The 22,392-nt window shown below is 41.8% G+C and overlaps 1 protein-coding gene across 6 annotated transcripts in view; it reads left to right on the top strand.

Annotated features, from left to right (window-relative positions):
• The first annotated feature begins 3,019 nt into the window (after positions 1 to 3,019).
• LOC120721747 (sodium/potassium/calcium exchanger 2-like) overlaps positions 3,020 to 22,392 on the top strand; it is a 44,228-nt gene continuing 24,855 nt past the window's right edge. For 3 of the 6 annotated variants that reach the window (XM_040012259.1, XM_040012262.1, XM_040012261.1), the window contains exons 1-2: positions 3,023 to 3,401; positions 4,451 to 5,527. In XM_040012259.1, coding sequence (XP_039868193.1) covers positions 4,625 to 5,527 — 903 coding nt within the window. In that variant the 5' untranslated portion in view covers positions 3,023 to 3,401; positions 4,451 to 4,624. Of the gene's footprint in view, positions 3,402 to 4,450; positions 5,528 to 22,392 lie in introns of all 6 variants that reach the window. The other 3 variants (XM_040012258.1, XM_040012257.1, XM_040012260.1) reach the window with 2 other exon arrangements.

Raw genomic sequence — 22,392 nt, 5'->3', positions numbered from 1 at the left:
GCTTAAGTAGAGCCCGACTGATACTGAATTTTGGTTGGGCGAGTTTTTAAAACTAAAGATATCCAATATCTCTGTATTTCAGACAATGTTCACATTCGCACTGTATAAATGCAATATGTAATATTTATCACTGTTTAACTTTCCAATAATGGTGCTAATTTTACTTATAACTTGCACCATCGTGTGTCTACCTGTGATGCTGCTCTACTGCATGTGCAGCAGGAGTGCAAGTGTGAATGAAATAGGCTCATGTTTTCCCACCAGTGTTCACAAATTAAAGTGTGGCCAAATCGAACAGAGAAGTGTGTTTTTCAAGAGACTGCAGGACAAAGTCATTTTGACCTTTGACCACCAAATTCTGATCACTTAATTTGCAAAAACCAAGTCAGTGCTTCTTCAGCTAATGTAAGATATTTCCTGAGACATTTCATGCATGTCTATCCATGAGAGAGAAAACAACATGTTTCTGTCCAGTTCAGGATGTGCTGCTGGTGTGGAAGCATGAAAATGGCTCAGCTATTGGCCATTTGGTGTCATTAAATCAATACTTAGATCAGGTTTCTTGATTTACTTTCACACCTACCTGGACCCAGGCTATAGGGGAACTCCACAGGTTTTTGCATTATTAATAAATTTGTAGATTTACAAAACAACCAGTACAAGAGCTGCTCACTTCGCAAATAAATCCCTTACCAAAAACCATAATGGTTACTGGTCACAAAAGATCATGCTATCAATAATGTGATGTAAGTTAAATCTCTCTGCCTCTGTGTTTCCTGTTAGGTAACAAGAAACAGCCACAGGGTACAAGAGAGGTTAGCAGAGGGGGAAATCAATGAGGTCAGTGAATCGTGATTTGTCATACAGCACCAGACCATTAGTGTCACACATACTTTGTCACACTGCATAAAGATTATTTGTCTGTGTCAGTCCAACAGGAATTGTCCCACAGGCTACTAAGTAGCTGGGGACTTATTTGACATGAGGGGGAAACATGGCTACCCCGTGTACTACTGCAGGGTTTTGTGAGATGAAGAGGTGGCATGGGCTGACATATTCAAAAATGAAGCAAACTGGAATATGACGCTCATCCATCCATTCATTCATTTTCAGCTATTTATCTGGGTCCAGCCTGCAGAGCAGCAGTCTGAGGAGATGCCTAGACTTCCCTCTCCCAGGCCACCTCCTCCAGCTCATCCGCTTGTCTGTGGGGACACCAAAGGAGACTGATATAAGCAGCAGAGAAACATGTTCCACCCAGCATGTCCTGGGTCTCATCCAAGTCTCCTCCCAGCTGGGGATACCTGAAACATCTCACCTAGAAGGCATCCAGGAGCCATCCTAATCAGATGCATGAAGCAGCTCAACTGGCTCCTTTCAGTGTGGAGGGGTACATACTCTACTTGCCACTCTCGAATAAAGCTCATGTGATCTTTAAAGTTTTCACAGGTTTATTTTCATGATTTTGTCATAAAAAATGACCATATTAGATTTAAAGTTGGCCACTGTCCTCTTTCAGGTCTTGCAATCATTCGCCTCTCGATCACTGGAAGTTGTCTGTGAAGGTTCTCAGTCATCCAGGTCATCGTACTCTAAGGAGCTTGGAAAGAAAAGTGTCTGGACTTCATTAAGTTGCTTGAAGACGTTTCACCTCTCATTCGAGAAGCTTCTTCAGTTCTAGGGTCAAATGGTGGAGAGTCCCAGATTTAAACCCTGTGGGAGTTTCCCCCCGAAGAGGGACAAAGGACCCCCTTATGATCCTCTACCTAATCACATGAGCCAAGGCGTGAAAACGGGTGTAGGTCACAATCAGCCAAGGTTTCAGGTGAGCTAAATCTGCTATACTCAGTTTCTGTTTGCATTGCCTCCAGGTGGGCTGGAAACATTACAACAGACAGAGACAAGTCCCAAAAGACACAAAAGAAACATTTCCTATTTAAAGAATGTGAAATTATTTTTCTTTTATAAAGGTAGTTAAACGTGATGATTGAAAGAGGTGTTAAGGTAACTGGCTTAAGTGTGCAGATTAATCCATAACATATTGTTCAACTCTTTGCCAAGTAAATGTGAAGGGGAAAATGAATTAGTGAAACTGCAGGAAGTAGACAATTGCTGATATGGGATTTTTAAGACTGATATCGATTTTTGGTGATTTGAAAATTTGAAACATTCGCCATTTTTTCTCCTCTTAGACACATGAAACATAAACAGGTTTCCCTAAAAAAAATTGCTAAATGTAATTATTTAAGTGGATAACTCTTTTACCTTTTCTCCGACTGCTGGGATGAGCTGGTTGTTTGTGTTTTGTCCTGTGGCCAACAGAAGAAAGCGCCCTCTAGCGGACAAAATATGCAATATCAAAACTCATGAAGGGTGTTTCTTCCCTGTCATCTATCCAGTGTCAACCTCCCCTCCACACACACCACCACCAATAAAAGATAATATAGCTAATCTGGGGGCTGATGTATTGATCGCGCTCTACCAGGAAGTAAATGCACATTATTACAAATCAGTCCAGTAAATAATCATGCGGTAAAGTTTAAACATACAAGCAAAAGAAAGAAAACAGAACAGCTGCGTTTTACTCTTGTTTTCTACATCTTGAGGTAAGCCAAGCTAAGCTGCTGGGCCAGAGCCTCTTCCACGATGAACAGAAAGATGTGACAGCGGACCTGAATGATCTCATTAAACACTTGGCAAGAAACCAAACCTTCCCAAAACCGAGCAGAGGTGTAATTGGGGGGGGTTTAAAAAAAGAGAGGCTGAATTCTATCTGGAGCATGCTCTTTAAAATGAGCGGTGCTGCATCGCTTGGCTCCAGGGTTATCTTTAAGAAATGGATCCATCACGCGCATGTAACCTTGAGGTGACCCCAGCCATGCACACAAATTTTCTAAGCTGAGGCATATCCACCTGTTCCGCCATCGGGGGAGGGGGATCAGTGGAAATACTGCCTTTGCTGTGTAACCACGGCAACTCCTCCCTCAAAATGAAACATCACCAACGCCCCCACTGCGTGATCAGCGGAGGGACGGATGCGCTGTCTGTCGCTTACCTGGCTTTAATAATAAACCGCCAGGTTCACGTGGTCAGCCCAGCCCAGCACAATATTCTGCCACTTTAGAGAGGTCGTTTCGACTGGGAGATTTTTTTTCTCTCTTTGTCATCCCAGACGGCAGAGATGCTGCTGCTGCTGCTCTGAGGGAGAGAGGTGAGCGCATTCTTCACCTCCCCAACACTCACCCCACCCCTCAATCTAAAGCTCCTCCTCTGTCGCTGGAGAGCTCAGACCGGTCACACTTTGCTCAATGAGAGCAAGAGGGCAACGGAGACGATTTCCTAATTTCAACCTGCTGCAACTGCTGCTGTGCCGTGCGGCTGTTTTCTCGCCTCTTTCAAAGGTAAGGACGCGGTCTGCAGCCTGTCCACGCGTCATGCTCCGCGGCAGGGAACTTAACATTCGTGAGGGTGATGCTTAGAGCTGTTTCTGATGTGGTGATACCCCTGAAAGGGCGAATGCATTAATGAAGGGCAGACGGGGGGGAAAGAGTTGTCAGTGGGGCTGGTATGTCAGACCATCCGTGCAGCATCAGTGAAAAGTCAAATAGGACACGGCGTGCGTGTTTTGATGTGCTTCCACTTGCGCAGCGTCGTCGGAGGCTACATGTTTACAATCTTGGACTGCAGCCCTGTGGTGTCCGTAAACCGTCGGCCTTTTGTGTTGATATTGTCCCAGGAAATAGATAAATACATTTAAAAACTCATTATGATTTTTGTTGAACAGCTGGATAAAATCAGAATTGAAAGGGTTCGATCAGGATCAGCTGCAATCAATCTGTCAGTGAGATAAGTTTTCTCTCTGCTCGCATATCTTGTGGTTTGAATTGGTTTACTTGGAAACGTGGAGTGCTGTTGATTCAGAAATACACTCGATAGTAGGGGGGCTTATGGTGTTCCGCTGTGAGGCCAAAAATGACAAAGTCATGGTGGATTTGCGTGCAAATGTTCAGACTTCAGATCATGTGAATTCTGCATGTATTTTTTCCTTTAATATGCGTCTTTGTTTAACTGCTTGCCTCCATCCTCTCAGATGGAAACAGTTCAAAACAGTGTCCGTGTCATATGTATTAAAAATGCTTTAAGCAGAGTAAGCCGCACGTGCATGGCTCTAATTCTTGGATCTTGTTTGCTACATGTCTCCTTATAGCCTGATGTTTTTTGGGGAGTGGGTTTATAGTGGAGTCTTCCACAGTGACACTGATTTACTGGTTGTTTAATGTTAGTGTGTTTAGTTTGACTATGATAAATTAATAATTTGTAATCATTCTATCTTAGATTTTTAGGACCACTAATAACCAACCAAATAAACCTTGTGTAAAATATCAAAATCACCTCTTCAGTTTCCGTCACTCGGTATTCATTTTTTTTTCTTCCTTGTTTTGTCCATCAGAGGCGAATATGACGACATCATTTGGCAAACCAGACCCTGGGAAACACCTACTGTCAATTCAGTTAGTTTGAAACCAAACACGACATGATGCGTTGTCTCCGGTGAAACTTGCTCCGCCACTCTCCCCTCTTCTGCGCACCTATTGAGAGAGAGGACACCAAAAGCTGCATAGACATGGGGTCAGATCAACCCTGCATGGATTCTCCAGAGCCAAGACCCATATTGGGTCCTGCCTGTAAGCAGCTGGGCCGTCGGTGTCTGAGGAAAAAGTTCAGGCCCACACGAATCTTGGGGTTGGCCTTCAGTCTGGTGGCCTTAAGTGCTGTCTCCTACAGTGCCTTTGCCTGGAACTCAGGAGGTGTCAGCGAGCCAGTGCTCCCCCAGGAGAGTCTCCATCAGTCGGCCCCACACAGGACCCTACTTTTTACCCAACACCAGAGAGACCCCAACGTGTCAGCTGACATGCCAATAGCCATGAAATCTACAGCAGATAGCAACGACAGCCAGGGGGAGTACCCACCAGACATTTTTACCCTCTCCCAGAGACGCCAAGGAGCAGTGGTCCTCCACATGTTTGGCATGATCTACATGTTCATCGCGTTAGCCATCGTGTGCGACGAGTTCTTTGTCCCGGCGCTGACAGTCATCACAGAAAAGCTGACCATTTCCGATGACGTTGCGGGCGCCACCTTCATGGCTGCGGGAGGATCAGCTCCAGAACTCTTCACCTCCGTCATTGGCGTTTTCATCTCGCACAGCAATGTGGGCATCGGGACCATCGTGGGCTCGGCCGTCTTCAACATCCTCTTTGTCATTGGGATGTGCGCCATCTTCTCCAAGGAGATCCTCAACTTGACGTGGTGGCCGCTCTTCCGTGACGTATCCTTCTATATCCTGGATCTGATCTTGCTCATCATCTTCTTCCTGGATAACGTCATCTCCATGTGGGAAAGTATCACGCTGCTCACGGGCTACGCCGCCTATGTGATCTTCATGAAGTTCAACAGCAATGTCGAAGGATTTGTCAAAGATTGCATGAACAAGAACCAAGTGGTAGAAGTAGAGGTACAACCCAAGGTGAGTTGAAATTATAGTTTCAAACAATAAAGAAGTTAAAGTAGGTGTGCAGACGTTAGTTTTAGTATTTTTGGCTGCTAGAAATGACCTCGGATGTCTCCTCTGGTATGGGCACATTCATCCCTTTCAGTCATTCCACGCAGCTTTAGATGTTACTCTAATAAAGTCAGACTTGCTTTGATAACCCAAACCTAAATTGTCTGTGGAGACATGCTTTAAAATGATATGTATCTAACGCCTTTCTCTCAAAACAGAACCATTGTCTCCTCACTTATCTCTTAGATCTTCCAGCATGTGACTGGTGATGCCAAACATATGCTTTACTGTCTTCCATCGCACACGCTCATTATTTCAAAAATAATCAAAACTCTGTGGGCGTTGAGGATGGAGCACTTTCAACTGCTAAACTGATTGTACATCAGTATGATTCACTCGTCGCTGCTGTGCAGGGCTGGCATACTGTATTCCACTGTGGGATTAATAAAACAGAATCAAATGTGTAATTCTGGGTTAAGCTCTACAAATTGTTTCCCAGTCTGACAACCAAATGCTTTGGAAAATCTCAGGAGCGATTTTCTTTCTTTCTTTTTTTTTCTCCTGCAGTTAAAGATTTCTCACATAAAAAACCAAACTGTCACGTGAAGCGCACAAACGCACGCAGCTTGATGAGGTAAACCACGCCAAGTAAATGGCTTCAGGATTGGCACGGCAACCCTGTGCGAGTGTCTTCACATTTACTCTTAAGTGGAATTCTTTTTTTTTCTTTTCCTTCCGCGCTTGAAGGCTTAAACATCAAATACTTCCCGGATAAAAACAGTCGAAATCGCTGTGTTGCTTCATTTCACTTTCACCCGCCCCCCCCACCAATGACACTTGAGGGCAAAAGACACCGCACTGCAATTTGATACTTGTGTAGAGATTATCCGGATGAATTTAGATTTCTTTGTGACATGAGATGGAAATGAAATTTGGAGAAGGATGCATTGTAAAGCTTTCACTAAATCGGGATTTATTCTAAGTACATAAGTGATATTTAAACAGCAGGTTACACAATGCTGAGGGAAAAACTCTCGAAGTCGGTAGCACCTGTCTGCTGTTCAAAAACTTAAACGCTTAAATAAACTGATCTGTTCTTTTCTTTTTTGTTTAAATTCACCCACTTCATGTAAGCAGTTACCTTTTGCACCTGTGTGCTATTTAAGCTGTATTGTTTTCATATAATGCACAAGAAAAAAACTGCGCTTGCCAAGTGCCAGAAAAAGAGTCAGTTGACCTTGAATTGCAATGGATTCTGGGAACTTTGGCTCAGAGAAGCTTGCGCATGTGTTGTTGTTAAAGCAACTTCTAACAGAGGGGAGAAAAAAATGGGAGCAAGACAGCTGATTCGATTAAAGCCCTTCATCATCTCAGCATTCCTTACAACAAACTGAGCTTTTTCCTCTCTCTTATATTGAGGACAGCGATACCACGGCTGCACGTCTCAGCATCCGCCCTTATGAAGGAAGCAAAATGTGTGAAAAATGGCAATATTATTATTATTATTATTAAATAATTACTTATATAGGCTGTCTGTTGACCTCTTTTTGTTTTGCAGTCTGGGTCGACAGGGTTAATAGAACTGCAAAGGCACAAATATTATTAGAACATAATCATCTAAACACCCTTGTTTAATCAAGCTTTGACACTTTCGGGACGTGTGTATTTCAAGGCACGAGTGTTATTTTGAGAATTAATTGATACGAGCAGGCGCGCGTGTGTATGTGTGTGTGCTCAAGTTCATACGTGAGCGATGGATGGTACGATGAGTCATAAAAATGTTAGGCAAGATAAAACTGAGTCTTATTTTTGCTTTTTTTGTGATGAACTGAGTAGCCCCTAAATCTGTTCATTGTTGTGGATGTGTTCAAAGGTGTTCCTGATCCCCCATACAGCGGTGCAGTCTTGCAATGGAAGGGACGCTGGGCTGTATAGTTATGTCCCATGTCCTTGAGTAAAACACATGGCTTAACAAAGGGGGGGGGGCTTCCCTGAGATTATTTGGTTCTTTAAGAGATTGGGGTGTCACTTTTGTGTTACTGTTAAACAGGAGAGACATGTTGTGCTGTGATATGTGAGGGTTGCTTGGTAAGATAATTGGCAGCTAGCCGTTTAATCCTGCACGTATGCCGTAAGTGCCATGAAATATTAGATCCTGAGTTTGACGCGAACCCCCAGCTTGGTGTTCTGCATTTAGAAGTCATCCGTGAGTTTTGTACCATCTGTGACTGCTACCTTTCATCACATTACATAACTGCTTGTACCACGTTCTTGCTCTTTTTTTTTTTTTTTTTTTTGTTTCTGTCACAAAGGGTTTCTTTTGTGTGTCTTGTTTATTCTGCTCCCAGTAACATAAAAATAGATGACTTTGTTTCTCGTATTTTCACAGAAAGTAATGCTTTAGCTTCCAGGCAGAAAGTTAACCGGTGAGAGCTTTGTTGGCTTTTCGATCACTGGACAAATCAGAGGTGTCAAACTTTTTTTTTTTTTTCTCTCTTCTTCTTCTTCTTCTTCTTCTTCTTCTTCCTTTTTTTTTTTTTTTTTTTTGGAATCCTGTGGGCCTAGATTTAACATTTTTAGTATGACAATAATAGAACTGCCACAGCCACGCACAGGCTACTGAAAGTTATATGCGTGCAGTTGTTTTATCATCAGTTTGTGCAATCTCTTAATCCAATTTGCACAACTATGAATGGTCTGCACTTACGCCGACCTGGACATGCAGTAAAATAGTTTTGAATTTTAACAAGTTCAAGGCTTCACGTTGTTTGGGGAGTGAAAACATATGAAGGGTTTCACACTCCTTCCAGCAGGCTAATCTTGGCTGCACTTGAAGTTTAGTTCAATCTTATTTACCAGGCAATGAATGAATTACTTGGAGGTGGAAAATAAACTCTGCTAGCACAAGTGAATGGATGCATTCACGCCCAAAATATGAATCTTAAAGAATGTTTTCAAGTTTATGTGACTACTAGCAGAACATTAGCATTTAGCATTAACGTTCTTTGGGTAACATCAGACTAGGTGCAACTGATATGATAAGTTATGGCAGTTTGACATAGCATGCTCATCCTTTAAGTTTATATTTCTAACAGTTGTAATTTTAGCTCCTGCTTTCTCTCCATCATTGCACAAGAGACAGCACCAGCTAAATTTACAGCTAAGCTTACAGTACTGCATGTTGCTAACTTTGCTAAGTTTTCAAAGTAGCCTGGAAAGCTAATGGGTGCTAATGCTAAGGAAGCTCAGTTTATTTTAGTGATCCCTTTCAAATACATCTGGTTTTATAAAAGGCAATGCTTAAACAATTTATTGGAATAAGTGATGTAAAAGCTTAGTAACACACATTGTAAGACCACATGTCCACAACTTTGAAACAAGCAGATATTGGAAGGAAGCATTTACCTTTTCATTTCCTGATGGTAGCTAGTACTTCTGTTTACCTAGTGAGTAATTAGCTGTTGCTTAATCTCACAATAAGTACACTTGCCCACAGAGTTGGGTTGCTACCTTAAGGCCATATTAACTTCTGTGGTATAATCCTTACCTGCTGTTAATTAGTTTTATTCTTCTTATTTCTGTTTAATATTACAGTGTGTCTTTGGGGTTTCGATGGTAGAGATGACACTAAAGTTGAACGTTATTTACTCCTATTATTGTTGTTATTGTTGTCGAAATTTTGCAGTAAGGATTTCAAAATAGATAATAAGAAATATTTAATTTCTTCATATGGGATGAATCTTAACCAGTATCTCTCCAGGCTTTCTGAAGTGTCTTTCAAAGTCTTTATTCAGACTTTGGCTCATTTTCAGTCCAGTCCTTCTACCTGGCAGTTTTCAGAAGAATGTTTTTAAGACAACATTAACACTTACACTGACCTATGAATCATGGCAGCATACGTGGCAGGACTAAAAAGATATGTACAGCAGATTAACAATAGCGGAAATTCATGTGCTTAGGAAAAATATCCGGCAAGGACCTCACAAATTTGTTGGGGCTGTTATCCCAGTTGAAAAGTAGCATCAGATTTTGACCCATTAGGCAATATCACCTGGAAAGCATCTGATAGAAATATCTTAATTTTTCAGCATAGCATTGATCCTAAACACACTGCCACTGCAGTAGAAGCATACCTGGATTGGAAAAACACAAAGTGGAAAGTGTAAGTCATGGATTGGCCTCCCCATAGCCTGGTCCTCAGCCTTATTGAAGCAGTGTTGGATCATCTTGACAGAGAAAAGATTAAAAGGCAGCCAACACCCCAAAAATTGCTTTAAAATGTCCTTTAAGAAAGAGAACTATTCCTTATTCCTTATTCTTAAAGAAATAATGAGTAAGCTTTCCTTAGAGTTCAGGTTGTGTTGGAAAAATAAAGGTGGTCTCTAGAGATAATGCTCATGAGAGTTGTATAAATTTTGTTTTTGCCTTACGGAAAAATGTGTATTCTCTAACCAGTTCCAAATGGAGTTTGACTCGTGGTATCCTTTAAATTTATAGAAATGATTATTTTGAAATACTGATTTTATAGTGTCAGTTTTCTGTCTCTAAAAGTATTGCAGAATATGTGTTTGCTTTCAGTATATGTTGCGTGCCACTGTTGTTTTGACATGTGCTGTATGCCTTAAGCTAAACTTCTCAGGATGGTGATGAAAGGTGACTTCAGCGTTGTGCATATCTGCGCCCTTAGCTATGATGGTTTGTGGGTCAAAGATGGGCCACTTTACTGTAACAGTGCTGTTAACTTTCATCTGTTTTCTTATAGTGAATCTACTTAATGTGGTCCTGAATTAAGTGACTTTATGTGACAGAGTCAACTCAAGCCTGTGTACAGTTTGATTGCAAAATGCTGGGTCACTTAGTATGTGCACTGGGGCCAAAGGAGGCCACCCAGTGCTTGATTAATTTTCCACCCCATCTAAATGCTTGTCACCCACACATCCAGTAAATCCTTAATGGGCAGACTGTACAGACACAGTTCGAGGTCGCAGTAGAAATAGTGGGTCTGTCTTTAGCCTCACAAGCTTGGATCGTCATGCCACTGCAAGATAGATAAGTGCTGCTCTTAACTTTGGCTATTTTTTTTTTTTTTTTTTACTGCAAAAACAGCAGATACGTGTGTAGTAGAGTTGGATTGGCATGCTGATGGTGTCCCACCACAGCAATCATTTGTCCAACAGCCCAGTAAGCCAAGCCAATCAATGCTGGCATCCTAACCACACTATAAAAAAAGTAACTATTTAAAGAACCTAATCTGGCTGAACACGGACCAAAAAGGGTCTTTTGTCATCTGGAGGCCATCATCCTGACTGCCTCCTCTGGATCACCTTGCCTGGCTAACCCAGGCCTATTGCTATCACATTATCCTGTGACCTCTCACATTGTTTCAGCTGATGAACTGAAAGGCTGCTTTTGAAAATATTGGCTCAGGCAGATCCGATTACCCGACACTTTGTGCATGATGGTTTTATGAAAGACACGGCATTTCTGGATGAATGTGGTGAAGTCACGTTAAAGAAATTAAATGGTTAATGTCCTTGTACAGTGTACTGCATCATGCTATTCCACTAAACACAACAGCAGAGATCGTGAAATGAGAGATAAGTAACAGAAAGCTGTCAACAATCAAGCACAATAAAAAGTGTCACAGCAGAATTGAGATACTCGACCAGACCCTGCAGACTGGAGTCAAAGTCAGAATCTGCATTCGACCGTACTATTAGATTCCTGCTATCATCAGTGTCAGATGAGCCGGTGTGTATCGATGCAGTTGTTGCTACTGCTGAGATGGAAGGTGCGACCTCTGATGCATTACCAAGCTATAAATAGCGTCACGGAGGCAAGATCTTCCATCAGGACGTGCTTCAAAAGATCGGTTACAAAGCATGTTCTGTGCAGAGAGCAGACTGCTTTCCTCCCCGTGGATTTGGACATTCGGGCACCAGTGCTGCACATGCCGATGACGCTCTGCGCCTTCAGTATATTCACACATGAAAACCAGTTGTTGCATGGCTGCTTGCTGTGCTGCTTTTCTTCCCACACCGCACTGCGAGAACTCTTTGCCTCGTATTACGCATCCGTGGGATTATCTACCGTCATGACGGGCTGCACACTCATTTTTTAGCAAAGCCCAGATGGACACTGCTGAGCATAAATTATAAACTACATCTGTTTCATATTGCTATTTTAGGCTCGAAAGGATAATAAAAGTGAGTTGCCAGGCTAATTTCTGGGAAATCCTCTTGAAATGCGCATTTTAATTAGAGCGTGTTTTGTGCAAAAACGCAGGAAACATTAACCCCACTTTCCAGTGTACAGCGAGATTCTAGAGGATTGGGCGTCTCATCTCTGTCCTTCGGCTGCACGGTGGTGTACTTCTTTGAAAGTAGTGAGATTTATGGTTTTATCCTTTAAAAGCAAAGTTGTAGAAAGGACCTTGCTTTTGAGCAAAATGAAAAAGAGGTGCAGATGGAGTCAATAATCTTTCTGTGTGTTCATTTCAGGCCCAAGGTTAGAGATGCTCACATAATGGTTAGTAGAAAAACCCTACAACTAATACCTGAGCATTGTTTAGCATGATGACTCATCAATCTTTTCATATCTTTTTTTTTTTTTTTTAACGAAAGGTTAGTTTTCTGTGTTTTTCCATCCATTCGTGCCATTTTACAGTAATATGGACACATCTTTGTGAGCACATACAGTATAGAAATAGATGCAGAGAGAGAGAGAGAGAGACAAGTGCGCAGCAAGCAACAACAGAGCCAGAGTCCAATAATTTAAAAATAGAAAGCCTGCAACTTTGATCTCACCATGACGATGAGGAGTCCAAGTTTTATCATCCGTTCCAGCTGTGGCTCATTGTCTGAGGAGGGAGGAAGGGCTGAGCGCTACTGTCGAGCCAGTAATTAGTTTTCCTGTTTTGGAGGTTTTACCTTGTTGTTGGCCTGTTAGACAAGTCAATAGAGGTGGGAAGAAAACAAAGGTTCAAAAGAGAGTAATGGAGTGATCAAAACATACAGTGTCAACTTTTACAGGCTTGAGTGGAGGGCTGTTTAGTTTCTTCAAGCTGTCTTGGCTGTGTCGTACTTCCCTGCTAGAGCTCGGCTTTTGTTCATATTCAATTCATTTGCATTCAGTGATTATAATTGTACTAGCTGAAGTTTTTATTAACACCACAGGTTCCTATGACTTCTTTTTTATGTCGCTCTGAATAATCAATTGTGGGTTCCCCCTTCTTTCTTATCAGAGTGGACAGTGACTCTTTGCTGCCTCCCCAGTGCCGGTAATGATTTGAAGGTGACCTCGTCTCACAGTATTTTGTCTGTGCAGTATTCAAATGCATAAACTGGTGGGCTTAGAGCAATTAAAAAAACCCAAAACAAAACATTGAAGCTTATCATTTTTACCATCCGTGGAGCTGTTACGATTTGGGCCGTTTCCAGGATCTTCACAAAGCAAAAAGAAATGCGCACATGGCCCTTGATACCAAACACTTCCAAGTTAATTTATGCACATAAATCTCCTTTAGGACTACCTTATCTCACCCTGTGATGCGTACATCAATTCAGCTTTAACCTAAAGAGACCACTTATGTAATTAAACTGCAATTTTCTCCCTACACTCCGACGCAGCCAGTTACATGAGACTCCGTTTGTTCCCATATAGCGCATAAAATTAGTTGATTAATCCATTAGCTGACTCACAGAAAACTAATCTGGCCATTTTGATAATGAGGAGCAGGTGGAGAGTTTGTCTGGGGCACTGAAAATTCACATTTATTAGAACGTTGGTGAGTATGCGAGAAATCTGTAAACAATGCAGTGCTCGCTGTAGCCAGTTGCCACTGCACCTGTCACTTTCATTTGTCTCGTTCATCACTCTGACTTCACTCATGCGGTAAAGCCCGAGATCTCAGGTTTTGAATCTCCGCAAGTCAATTTAAAGACTCGTTATGTGTTATGGCTCTGTGCTTTGTGCAGCACCATGGACAGCACCGTCTCTTCTGCATACTCGAATATTAGTGACTGGAGTGGTGGACTTTGTCTTTTATTATTTTAGACTCCAAAATCCCTTTTGCTTGGCGTTCTTGTTAAAGTCCACTGGTGTTAGCTTTACCATCAAGAGCAACCCAAGTGCGATCTGCTTAAAGGGTGAGGTTACCAGACTCACATGCTTTAAGGGTTGAAGTGAGGAAAAACATCTCCTTTTATTCATTTTTGAAAGAAATGCCATAACATTACAGTGGTTTCCCTCACTGATGGCTTTTTGAATAGGTTCCTTTAAAGTTTCAATATTTTACCCCTTTTGAACAAGTTTATATGAAGCTCACATGGCCCCAAAAGGTGTCTTTCAAATTTCAAAGTGCCACCACAGACTTTTTATTCCACCAAGCTTTTATGCTCCTGGGGTTTTTTCTATTAGCTTTGATCCAGACTGGCTTTTTCAGTGTCTGTAGAGTTAAATCCAGCTGAGCAGATGAACCAGTATAGCTGCTGTTTGGATGTGAAAAAGTGCTTGAGCGAAGATAAATTGTTGCTTTTAGCTAACTCTCTGAGTAAATGTACATGAAATGACAGCACAGCTGTTGGCTTTAGCTCAGATTTATCGTGATTTTGTCAGGTGGCATTGCATTTAAAAACAAACCATAATTTTTAGAAGAGCATTGGCTACGGAAATTGCCTACAACTGCGATTTAAGTTTCATGAGGTGTTTTCACTATTTAATCCTTGGTTTGTTGTCGGATTGCAGTGGCATACAGGGGAGGAGGCTTTCCTTTAGTTGTTGGGATGTTGCCATCAAAAAAATGGGTTAAAAGGGGCAACTGAATAGTGTTGTGTCTGCTCTTGCAGCTAACAACAGGACGTGTTGCATGCTTTGGTTGTAGCTGAGACCTTTTACAGATGGACTTTAAAGGAGAAGCAGCTCTGGCAAACGCTTTCTGACGTAGCGGGCGGTGAGAGGTGGAAAATAATGTAAAGTTTCCCCTTTCGATGTGTAATTGGTGGGGCACTAGAGCAATAGAGGTTTTAGACAACCTTATATTTTCTCTTCCTTTTAAATCGCCGAGCTTAAAATAAAAATGCTAAAATGAATTTTCAGAACATGGGACCTTTGATTCAGCGGTGGAGAATTGGCAGAGACACAAAGTGTCTGATTGTTGAATGCTGCTTTATTTAATGGCCAACACAGAGGAGTGTAACATGAGGCTGTTTGTCTTTAAAGCTTAATGAGTTTGTATTCTGATGTGACCTAGACAGTCTGAACAGCTCTGGCTCCGGCCTTAAAGCTGTCTTTATTGGAGGCCGCCACTTTGCGCATTTGTTTGTGGACCTTGGGGTAATTTTAGCTCTGTGGGCTAGCAGGTATCGGATCATCACATATGATATGAACTGTTCTGAGTTCATACTGTAGGGTTTGTGCTCTAAAACTCACTATCACACAATGATGGGGTTCTTTCTGAATCTTGCTGTGGTGACTCAAGGTCATAAAAGTCGAGGGATTTCCACATTTAGTACTGCAGGATTCTGATAGAGGTAAAACAGTTCTTGAAAATGTCGTAGTGTGTGTGTGTGTGTGTGTGTGTGTGTGTGTGTGTGTGTGTGTGTGTGTGTGTGTGTGTGTGTGTGTGTGTGTGTGTGTGTGTGTGTGTGTGTGTGTGTGTGTGTGTGTGTGTGTGTGTGTGTGTGTGTGTGTGTGTGTGTGTGTGTGTGTTTTTTCCAAGGGAGAACCTGAAGGTGAACCGTTGAAGCTTGCAAGAAATTCAAAGCCTTTATTGATCAAGGGCTATTTTTAAAGTGGGGTCGATTAAATAATGTAACTGCACTGTAAAAGCATCATGTGAAGGGCATCCAGATGCCTGCCTCAGGGGTGTATGAAATGACTGATACACACGCCCCCAGCGAGAAGGAAATGGCACATATGGCGGGAGGTGGCCGAAGACTGGCGAGACTTACGTACTCGGCTCCTTCCTTACGGGGATTTTTGACCCTCAGCATCAGGACCGCTAAGCTGCAGCAGCTGAACATTACATCAGCTCTGAGTTGTGGTTCATGTAATACCCGTAATTTGTGAAATCCAGACTGATGATGTCTGCGCCACACACAGTGCTCCTGTATAGATCTCACAGCTGCGCACAGACCTGACATTGCACGGATAACCGCAGAGACAGTTTAAAACTAAATCTAAGAGAGTAAACTCTTAAAATTGAAGTGATTGCAATCAGACAGTCTCTAATGAGCTAATTAGAAAATGCTCTGGGGCTCCGTGAATCCGCTGAAAGGTTCTCCTCCGCTGTTCTTATTTAAGAGGTTTGACACTTGGTATGTCCATCACTCACAGACAGATGGTGCATGTGGCTGCCCTTCAACCCAAGTCCATTTTAACTCAAGCCTTACCAAGGTGACCTGAAAGGGGCTCTTATCAGCATATTACCCTGTCTGCACTAAATGTCAGCTGGCCAAATGGACTGACCTGGAGGAAGCTTCCTCCGCATACTTCTGCCTCCACCTCCTCTACAAAGCCCCGCTGTGTGTGTTTGTGTGTGCGTGCGTGCACTTTGCGTCAGATGGGAGGTAACTGTCTGCTGACAATTCAACAAAACAGATCAATAGTCAAGATTGTTTGGATGAGGTGCGATCAAATAAAAGTTGGAGCCTTACTGGAAAAAGATGACGTGAAATCCTGACAACGATGACTGCAATGCGAATGCAAAACTAAGCACACCTCAGCTAATGATGAAATCTGTTATTAATTTCCAAGTGTCCCATAAGACTAAAACTAACTAAAGAAACTCCATGGATAGGGTACACCAGTCTTTTGCAGGGCTAACACAGAGGGATACAGAGAACCGCTCACACCTACAGCCCGTTTAGAATTGCCACTTAACCTCTGGACTGTGGGAGGAAGCCGGAGTACTCGGAGAGAGCCCACGCAGGGAGAACATGCAAAGACTCCCTCCGGCCGGGCTTCCAACCAAGGGACCTTCTTGCTGTGAGGTGCCTGCACCACATATTTGTACTGCTAAAAAGAAATGTGTGCCTTCCTCTGTGCATTAAAGCAACCATTAAAAAGCATCAGTAATTCCCAGCAATGCATTACTTGGCATGCTCGGCATAAACAGCGTCGCTGTAGTTTATTTTAAGTCAACCCACAAACTCTGTCAGTTTAAGTCAGAGTGCCAAATGTGCAGTAATCCACTGCTTAAAATAGTCTGCAACAAATCCATCTTTATGTCTATTCGAATAATATTTGCTAAAAAAAAGACACTGCCCAACTGTTTGAGGAAATGAGACATTCAAAAAAAAAGACTTTTTTTTTTTTTTTTTTTTTTGAAGAGCAGGAAGAGATGGACTTGGCATGAAGTGCCACAGATGGGCTGAGGAAATTGGAAAGAGCTCAGTTATGGACTCTTTGTTGGTTTTTGACCTTCTAAAGAGGAATTTAAAAAGGAATAATACAAGATTCATCAGAAAACACAGATGATTATGTGCTGGATTAAATTAAAAACATGTAAGCTTCGAGGTGTCATTCACATCAGCACAGAAACCTGCTGTTCACACAGCCTGTCCCACAGTGTAAAGGCCTCATTGCTTGAGCATTGATACAACCTCTGGTCACAAGAAAAGACAATGTGAATTCCCTGACTGGTTGGGCGGTGGTTCCTTTAGGTTGTTTGTTGTTGCTAAGTAAAACTACTCCACAAATAACCTCCTTATGATTATTTAGGTCGCTAGCAGATTGCTGTGCAAGTCTCCAGTTTGCATGGAGGATGCCAACTTGTCTGCAAACACTTGCTAACTGCTAGTTAAGTAGTAGTGAAACTTGAAAAGGCAGTCAAAATATGCATGCAAACGACAAGCATCCGAGGTCTCTTCTCTTTTTAAAAAATGTTTCCCTTAAGAGCAATGGTTGCCAGATGGTCGTAGGCTAGACTCAAGGCCCGTGAGACTGTGGGGTTGTCACCATGATTATTACACATCCAAGATGGCAGACAAGTTGATGTCCGGTGGTTAGCGATCATCTTTCTGCAAAGCTAGCTACCATGCAGGTTAGATTTGTTAACTGTCAAAACTATCCCACAATACAGAGCAAGCATGTTTATTTACTCATTCAACTAAAATCTTTGTAATGTTTAAGGTTTTTTTCTACTGCTACTTGCTCCTTCCCAAAGTTGGAAGCTTGTTTTTTGTGTATGACAACAGCAGAGCAAGGCATGTTATCTGTATAGCTTAGGTTGCCTGCCCGGACTAGCATTGCAGGTTGCGCTCGATGTGTTTTTAGTGATGTGCTCTCAAGCAGCTCAACACGGTTGTTTAGCTGCTCGAGAACAACAAAATTTGGACAAGTATCCAAGTTTTTTCCTGGTTGTCCCTGTTGTGAACCACAGCTCCCTGTAAAATAAAGTCATTCGACACCACAGACTGACTGAAAAAGGATTCAACTTTATTCAATTGTGGCTGCGAGTCATCCAGGAAGTGCAACTTAAAAAAAAATTAATAAAATTAAAAAAAGAAAATCTGGAGCAGAGTGCATCAGTCTTAAAAACAAAGAACCTGCATCAGTTTTCTTCTCCATCTGCAGATCAAAACCTGCTCTGATCTGATGGGAACGACAAACCGCAGACTTGATCAGTCTTGCAGGAGGTCCACCTCTCGCATTTATTCAGTTAAAACATTACATCGGACTCTCACAGTCAGTGTTTAATCTCGTGAATAAGTCATGTTTTGGAACATTATTATTCCAATATTGTTACACAAAAAAGTGGCTTTAGAACAATCATATACAATATCAGGAGAATGACAAAAAGTACTTGTGTCTGATCAAACCTAGCTTTGGGTGATTACATTCGCTTGCTGTAATGACACAGCGTTTTTGTTTCTTTTGTTTTTTTTTTGTTACTCTGTTTGTCTCCCAAAAGTCTCAGTCTGATTGGTTCATGAGAAGGGGGGAGGGGGGATAAGAGGAGGCAATTTTGGCTTAGTCCTGGTGAGCATTGCCTTGTGGGAAATCAGTGTCGTGGCAGCTCCTGTAATTAGTTCTGCTTGTTAGAAAAATGAAGGGGTTACTAATTAGCAAGTGGATGGCTTCTTGACTTGTTGTGCATCTTTTCTCTCCATTCCTTGAAGATCATCATTATCGTCTCCCAGCAAAATGGGGGAGAGAGAGAGAAAAGGAGGGAGGGAGGGAGATGCTGCTCAGTCGTGCTGCTCAACAGTTTAGCTCTAACACGATGAGTCTAGATGGACAAATCTCAAAGGGTGTTCTGTCATGCTCTGACAGACAGGCTGCCTTCTAAGTACTTGCAGGCAATCGCCTGGAGCTGTGCAAGATTTCACTTTTTAAGTTCACTCAGCAAGCTGGGCGGTCTAGACAGACTTACATATGCTTTATTTTTAGCATGTCCGTCTCTGCTTTGACTGCTAAACTAAGATTTACTGTAGAATCACTTTTAGCTCGTGACAGCAATCAAAATGTAAAAGGCCTGTTTGGGCCGAGTCCTTAAACCGCACCATGTTTGTGGTGTTAATGCCTTTTGGAAGATTTTTATGTCAGTTATCGATCATACAACAAGACTTATTCAGTCAAGTGTGCTAACAGAGCATTTAAGTCTATTCTCAGGTCATGAGTAAAATTCTAGTATTGTTCCAATTTATTTAATACAATTTTATTTATATAGCTCCAAAAAACAACAAATGTCGCTTCAACACGCTTCCTAGTGTAGACCCTACAATAATATAGAGGAAACCCCAACAATCACATGACCTGCCATGAGCAAGCACTTGGCAATAGTAGAAAGGATAAACTCCTTTTTAACAGGAAGAAACCTCTAGTAGACCTATCAGGGTGGGGCAGCCAGCTGCTACGACTGATTGGAGGTGAGGGGAGGGAGACGGGACAAAAGACAGGGAGCCGGGGATTAATAATAACCAACGATTCCATTCAGAGCGGTAAACACATAGTGAGTGAAGAAAGGTAGAGAAGAAACACTGCAGGCCTATTGGAGCGCAACTAAGGGAGGATTCGGGGTGACCTGATCCAGTCCTGACTACATGCTTTGTTAAAAAGGAAGGAAAGAATAAGAGGCCTGAAAGCTGAAAGTGCTGCCTCCTATTCTACTTTTAAATATCCAAGAAACCACAAGTAAATGAGCAGTCTGAGAGTGAAGTGCTCTAGAGTGATATGGTTCTAGGAGGACTTTAAGATAAGATGGGGCCTGATTATTCAAGACTGTGTGTGTGAGGAGAAGGATTTTAAATTCAGTTCTGGATTTAACAGGATTTATACATCACACTATTTAGCAGGTATCAGTGTATGTGTGATGCTCCCATACAGTCTATAGATAATCCAGCCATCTGCTTTCTTCAGTTTTTCCAGTTCAGGGTCACGGTGGGGGTGGAGCCTATCCCAGCTGCCATAGGGTGAGAGGCGGGAACACCTGTCACTAGGCTAACACAGACAGACAGACGGCCATTCACACTCACATTCACACCTACAACCAATTTAGAATCAGCAGTTTACCTAACATGCATGCGTTTGGAGGGTGGATAATCTTCAGTACCAATTGTAATACTTTGGGTTTTTATGGCAGATTACCTCCTAAACTTTTCAATAAAAATATTTAAGGAAAAGTTAGACAGAGTCAGAGATTTTCCAATTTCTAACCGAACTATTTATAGATATGAGAGCTATTATTTTCCATAGATCTTGACTCGGGTAATCTTTAACATTTGTATCTTAAACCATGGCTAAAGGAAGAAGTTTTTAAAACTCTCAGTTTCTCATGTGAAATTTTGCTAAGACTATAACTGTATTTTAGCCACTAGAATACAATAATATCTGAGGAAATTAAGTGGAGATGATACGGACAGTGGCTCTTAAGAATTGAAAAATTTTATGTCTCTACTGTTATCGCACTTTGTAATATATGTAGAGTGTAATAATGAGGATAGAGATATAAAGAATCATCTGCAGCTGTGATGGATTTAATCAAACTCGATCGCTGGAAAACTCGATACTGTATAAAAAGCTATTATTATTCTCCTGTGTAATTTGGCTTGGGTGTCAAAGCATAAAGGAAATGCAAATCAAATTCCTCCAGAAATAGACCACTTTTGTGCTCTCTGATTGCATATGAGAAAATCTATAATCCACCACTAATATTGGAAATTCAGGAGTTCCAGCTCTGCCTGCAACATCTGCTCAGATTCCTCTGAAAGTCCCTTCTTCATGGTTAAAAGTGGAGGTATTTTTTGCAGGATGTCACATCCTTCATCGATAATTCTGCACAAAGCAGTGTTACATGCATACGGCGGCGGAGGGACATTTATCTCCTTTTGCTGATCCGCTTCCAAGAATGATCCTGATGTGACATTACGTAAGAGCTGGAAAGCAGAGCCGGGGGTATTAGGGAACACAAAAACTCCAGAGAACATACTAATCTCCCTATGTGATTATTAGTCATAATATTTAACGCTGGCTTAATGAGCGACCCATGGCATAATCTCTATCTGGCACATTCACCTGCTCTCTCCTAACCCTCCTAACTTGAATTTGAGGGAGTTAAATAGAATAATTATGCTAGACGGTGCAGTGAATTACCCTGAAGATGGGGCGGAGGGAGTTACAGTCGAATAGCTTTGTGGAAAATCTCAGGATTAGTTCAACTTCTGCTTAATTTTTGGGGCGAAATGTTTAATTTCAGCTCTCTCGTTTCTGCAATTGTTCAGTTGCCGCACAGCAGCAAAACTAATATATGGTAAATTATGAGCTGTTAAACAGAAACAGCGGGATACAGTGGGACGTGGTGGGTAATGACGTTCACAGGGACTGCAGTGGGGATTTTTCTTATAAATAGAGCGCGCTAACAAGTCCAGCATTTTTTTTTTTAATGTTCAGTTTAATTAGTTTAAAAGTTTCTGTATTATTATCAAAATGAAAGCGACACAATTTATTGCTCTTTTTTCATAAAAACAAGAAATCTGTTAACATCCCACCCCTGCTTCGTGTGCAGTTAGCAGATTTAAAAAAAAAAAAAAAAAGTTTAATTGAATGCAGCGTCATTTAGAAAATTAATCAGCGTGTTGACAAGTTTGCAGGCCCTCTCTCGAAATTTGTGCGTTTACCCCGCTTTTTTTTTTTTAAAAAAAAAAAAACCTCACAAGATCAAACTGAACTGGCGTCAGATTTTCATTGTACATCTTGCACCTTATCAATGCACACCAGTGCCGCCTCTTTCTACACACTGCTGTTTGAAACCGTGTAGGCAGCGAAACAAAGCCTCGGTGTTCTAAGATCTGAACAAAAGCTTTGTGTTTGTTCTCTTGCAGTTAGAAACAGAGGCCTTAAGCGACTGTTATATCGCACACATTTTTGGAGATGAAGTGAGCACAGTTCTGTCAGGCAGTTGGTGAAAGGCTTTTGTTTCAAAAATAAACTGTGTTACAGTACTCTGCTGTACATGCCAAAAAGGCCTGCTGAGAACGATGGCAGGAAAATCGAGCGATTGTTAAAAAGGCTCGAGTCTCTTTGGCACGAAAGTTTTTCACATTAAAACTGGCAGAACACACTTATTTGATTACTTGGTGAGAGTTAGATGAGCTGATCAGTGTGACTCTCTTAAGAGTCTCAGAAGTTATAAATACGAAGCTTCGGCCGGAGGCTCGTTAGCCCAACTTCTCACATTAAAGCAGCTGCCACAGAGTTTGTATAAAGAAAGATGCCACATGTTAATAAGATGCTAGTAGGTCCTTTTTTTTAAATTACAGGACAGCTTGCTATTTCTGTCTAATCCTCAGTAAAGGCCTCAAAGAACTTTAAAGGTAGCTTGCATAACA

This window comes from Simochromis diagramma, unplaced genomic scaffold (genome assembly GCF_900408965.1).
Source record: "Simochromis diagramma unplaced genomic scaffold, fSimDia1.1 OVJJ01000604.1, whole genome shotgun sequence".
Classification (NCBI taxonomy): domain Eukaryota; kingdom Metazoa; phylum Chordata; class Actinopteri; order Cichliformes; family Cichlidae; genus Simochromis; species Simochromis diagramma.
The sequence above is the reverse complement of the archived record's forward strand: the minus strand, read 5'-3'. Positions and strand labels throughout refer to the sequence as shown.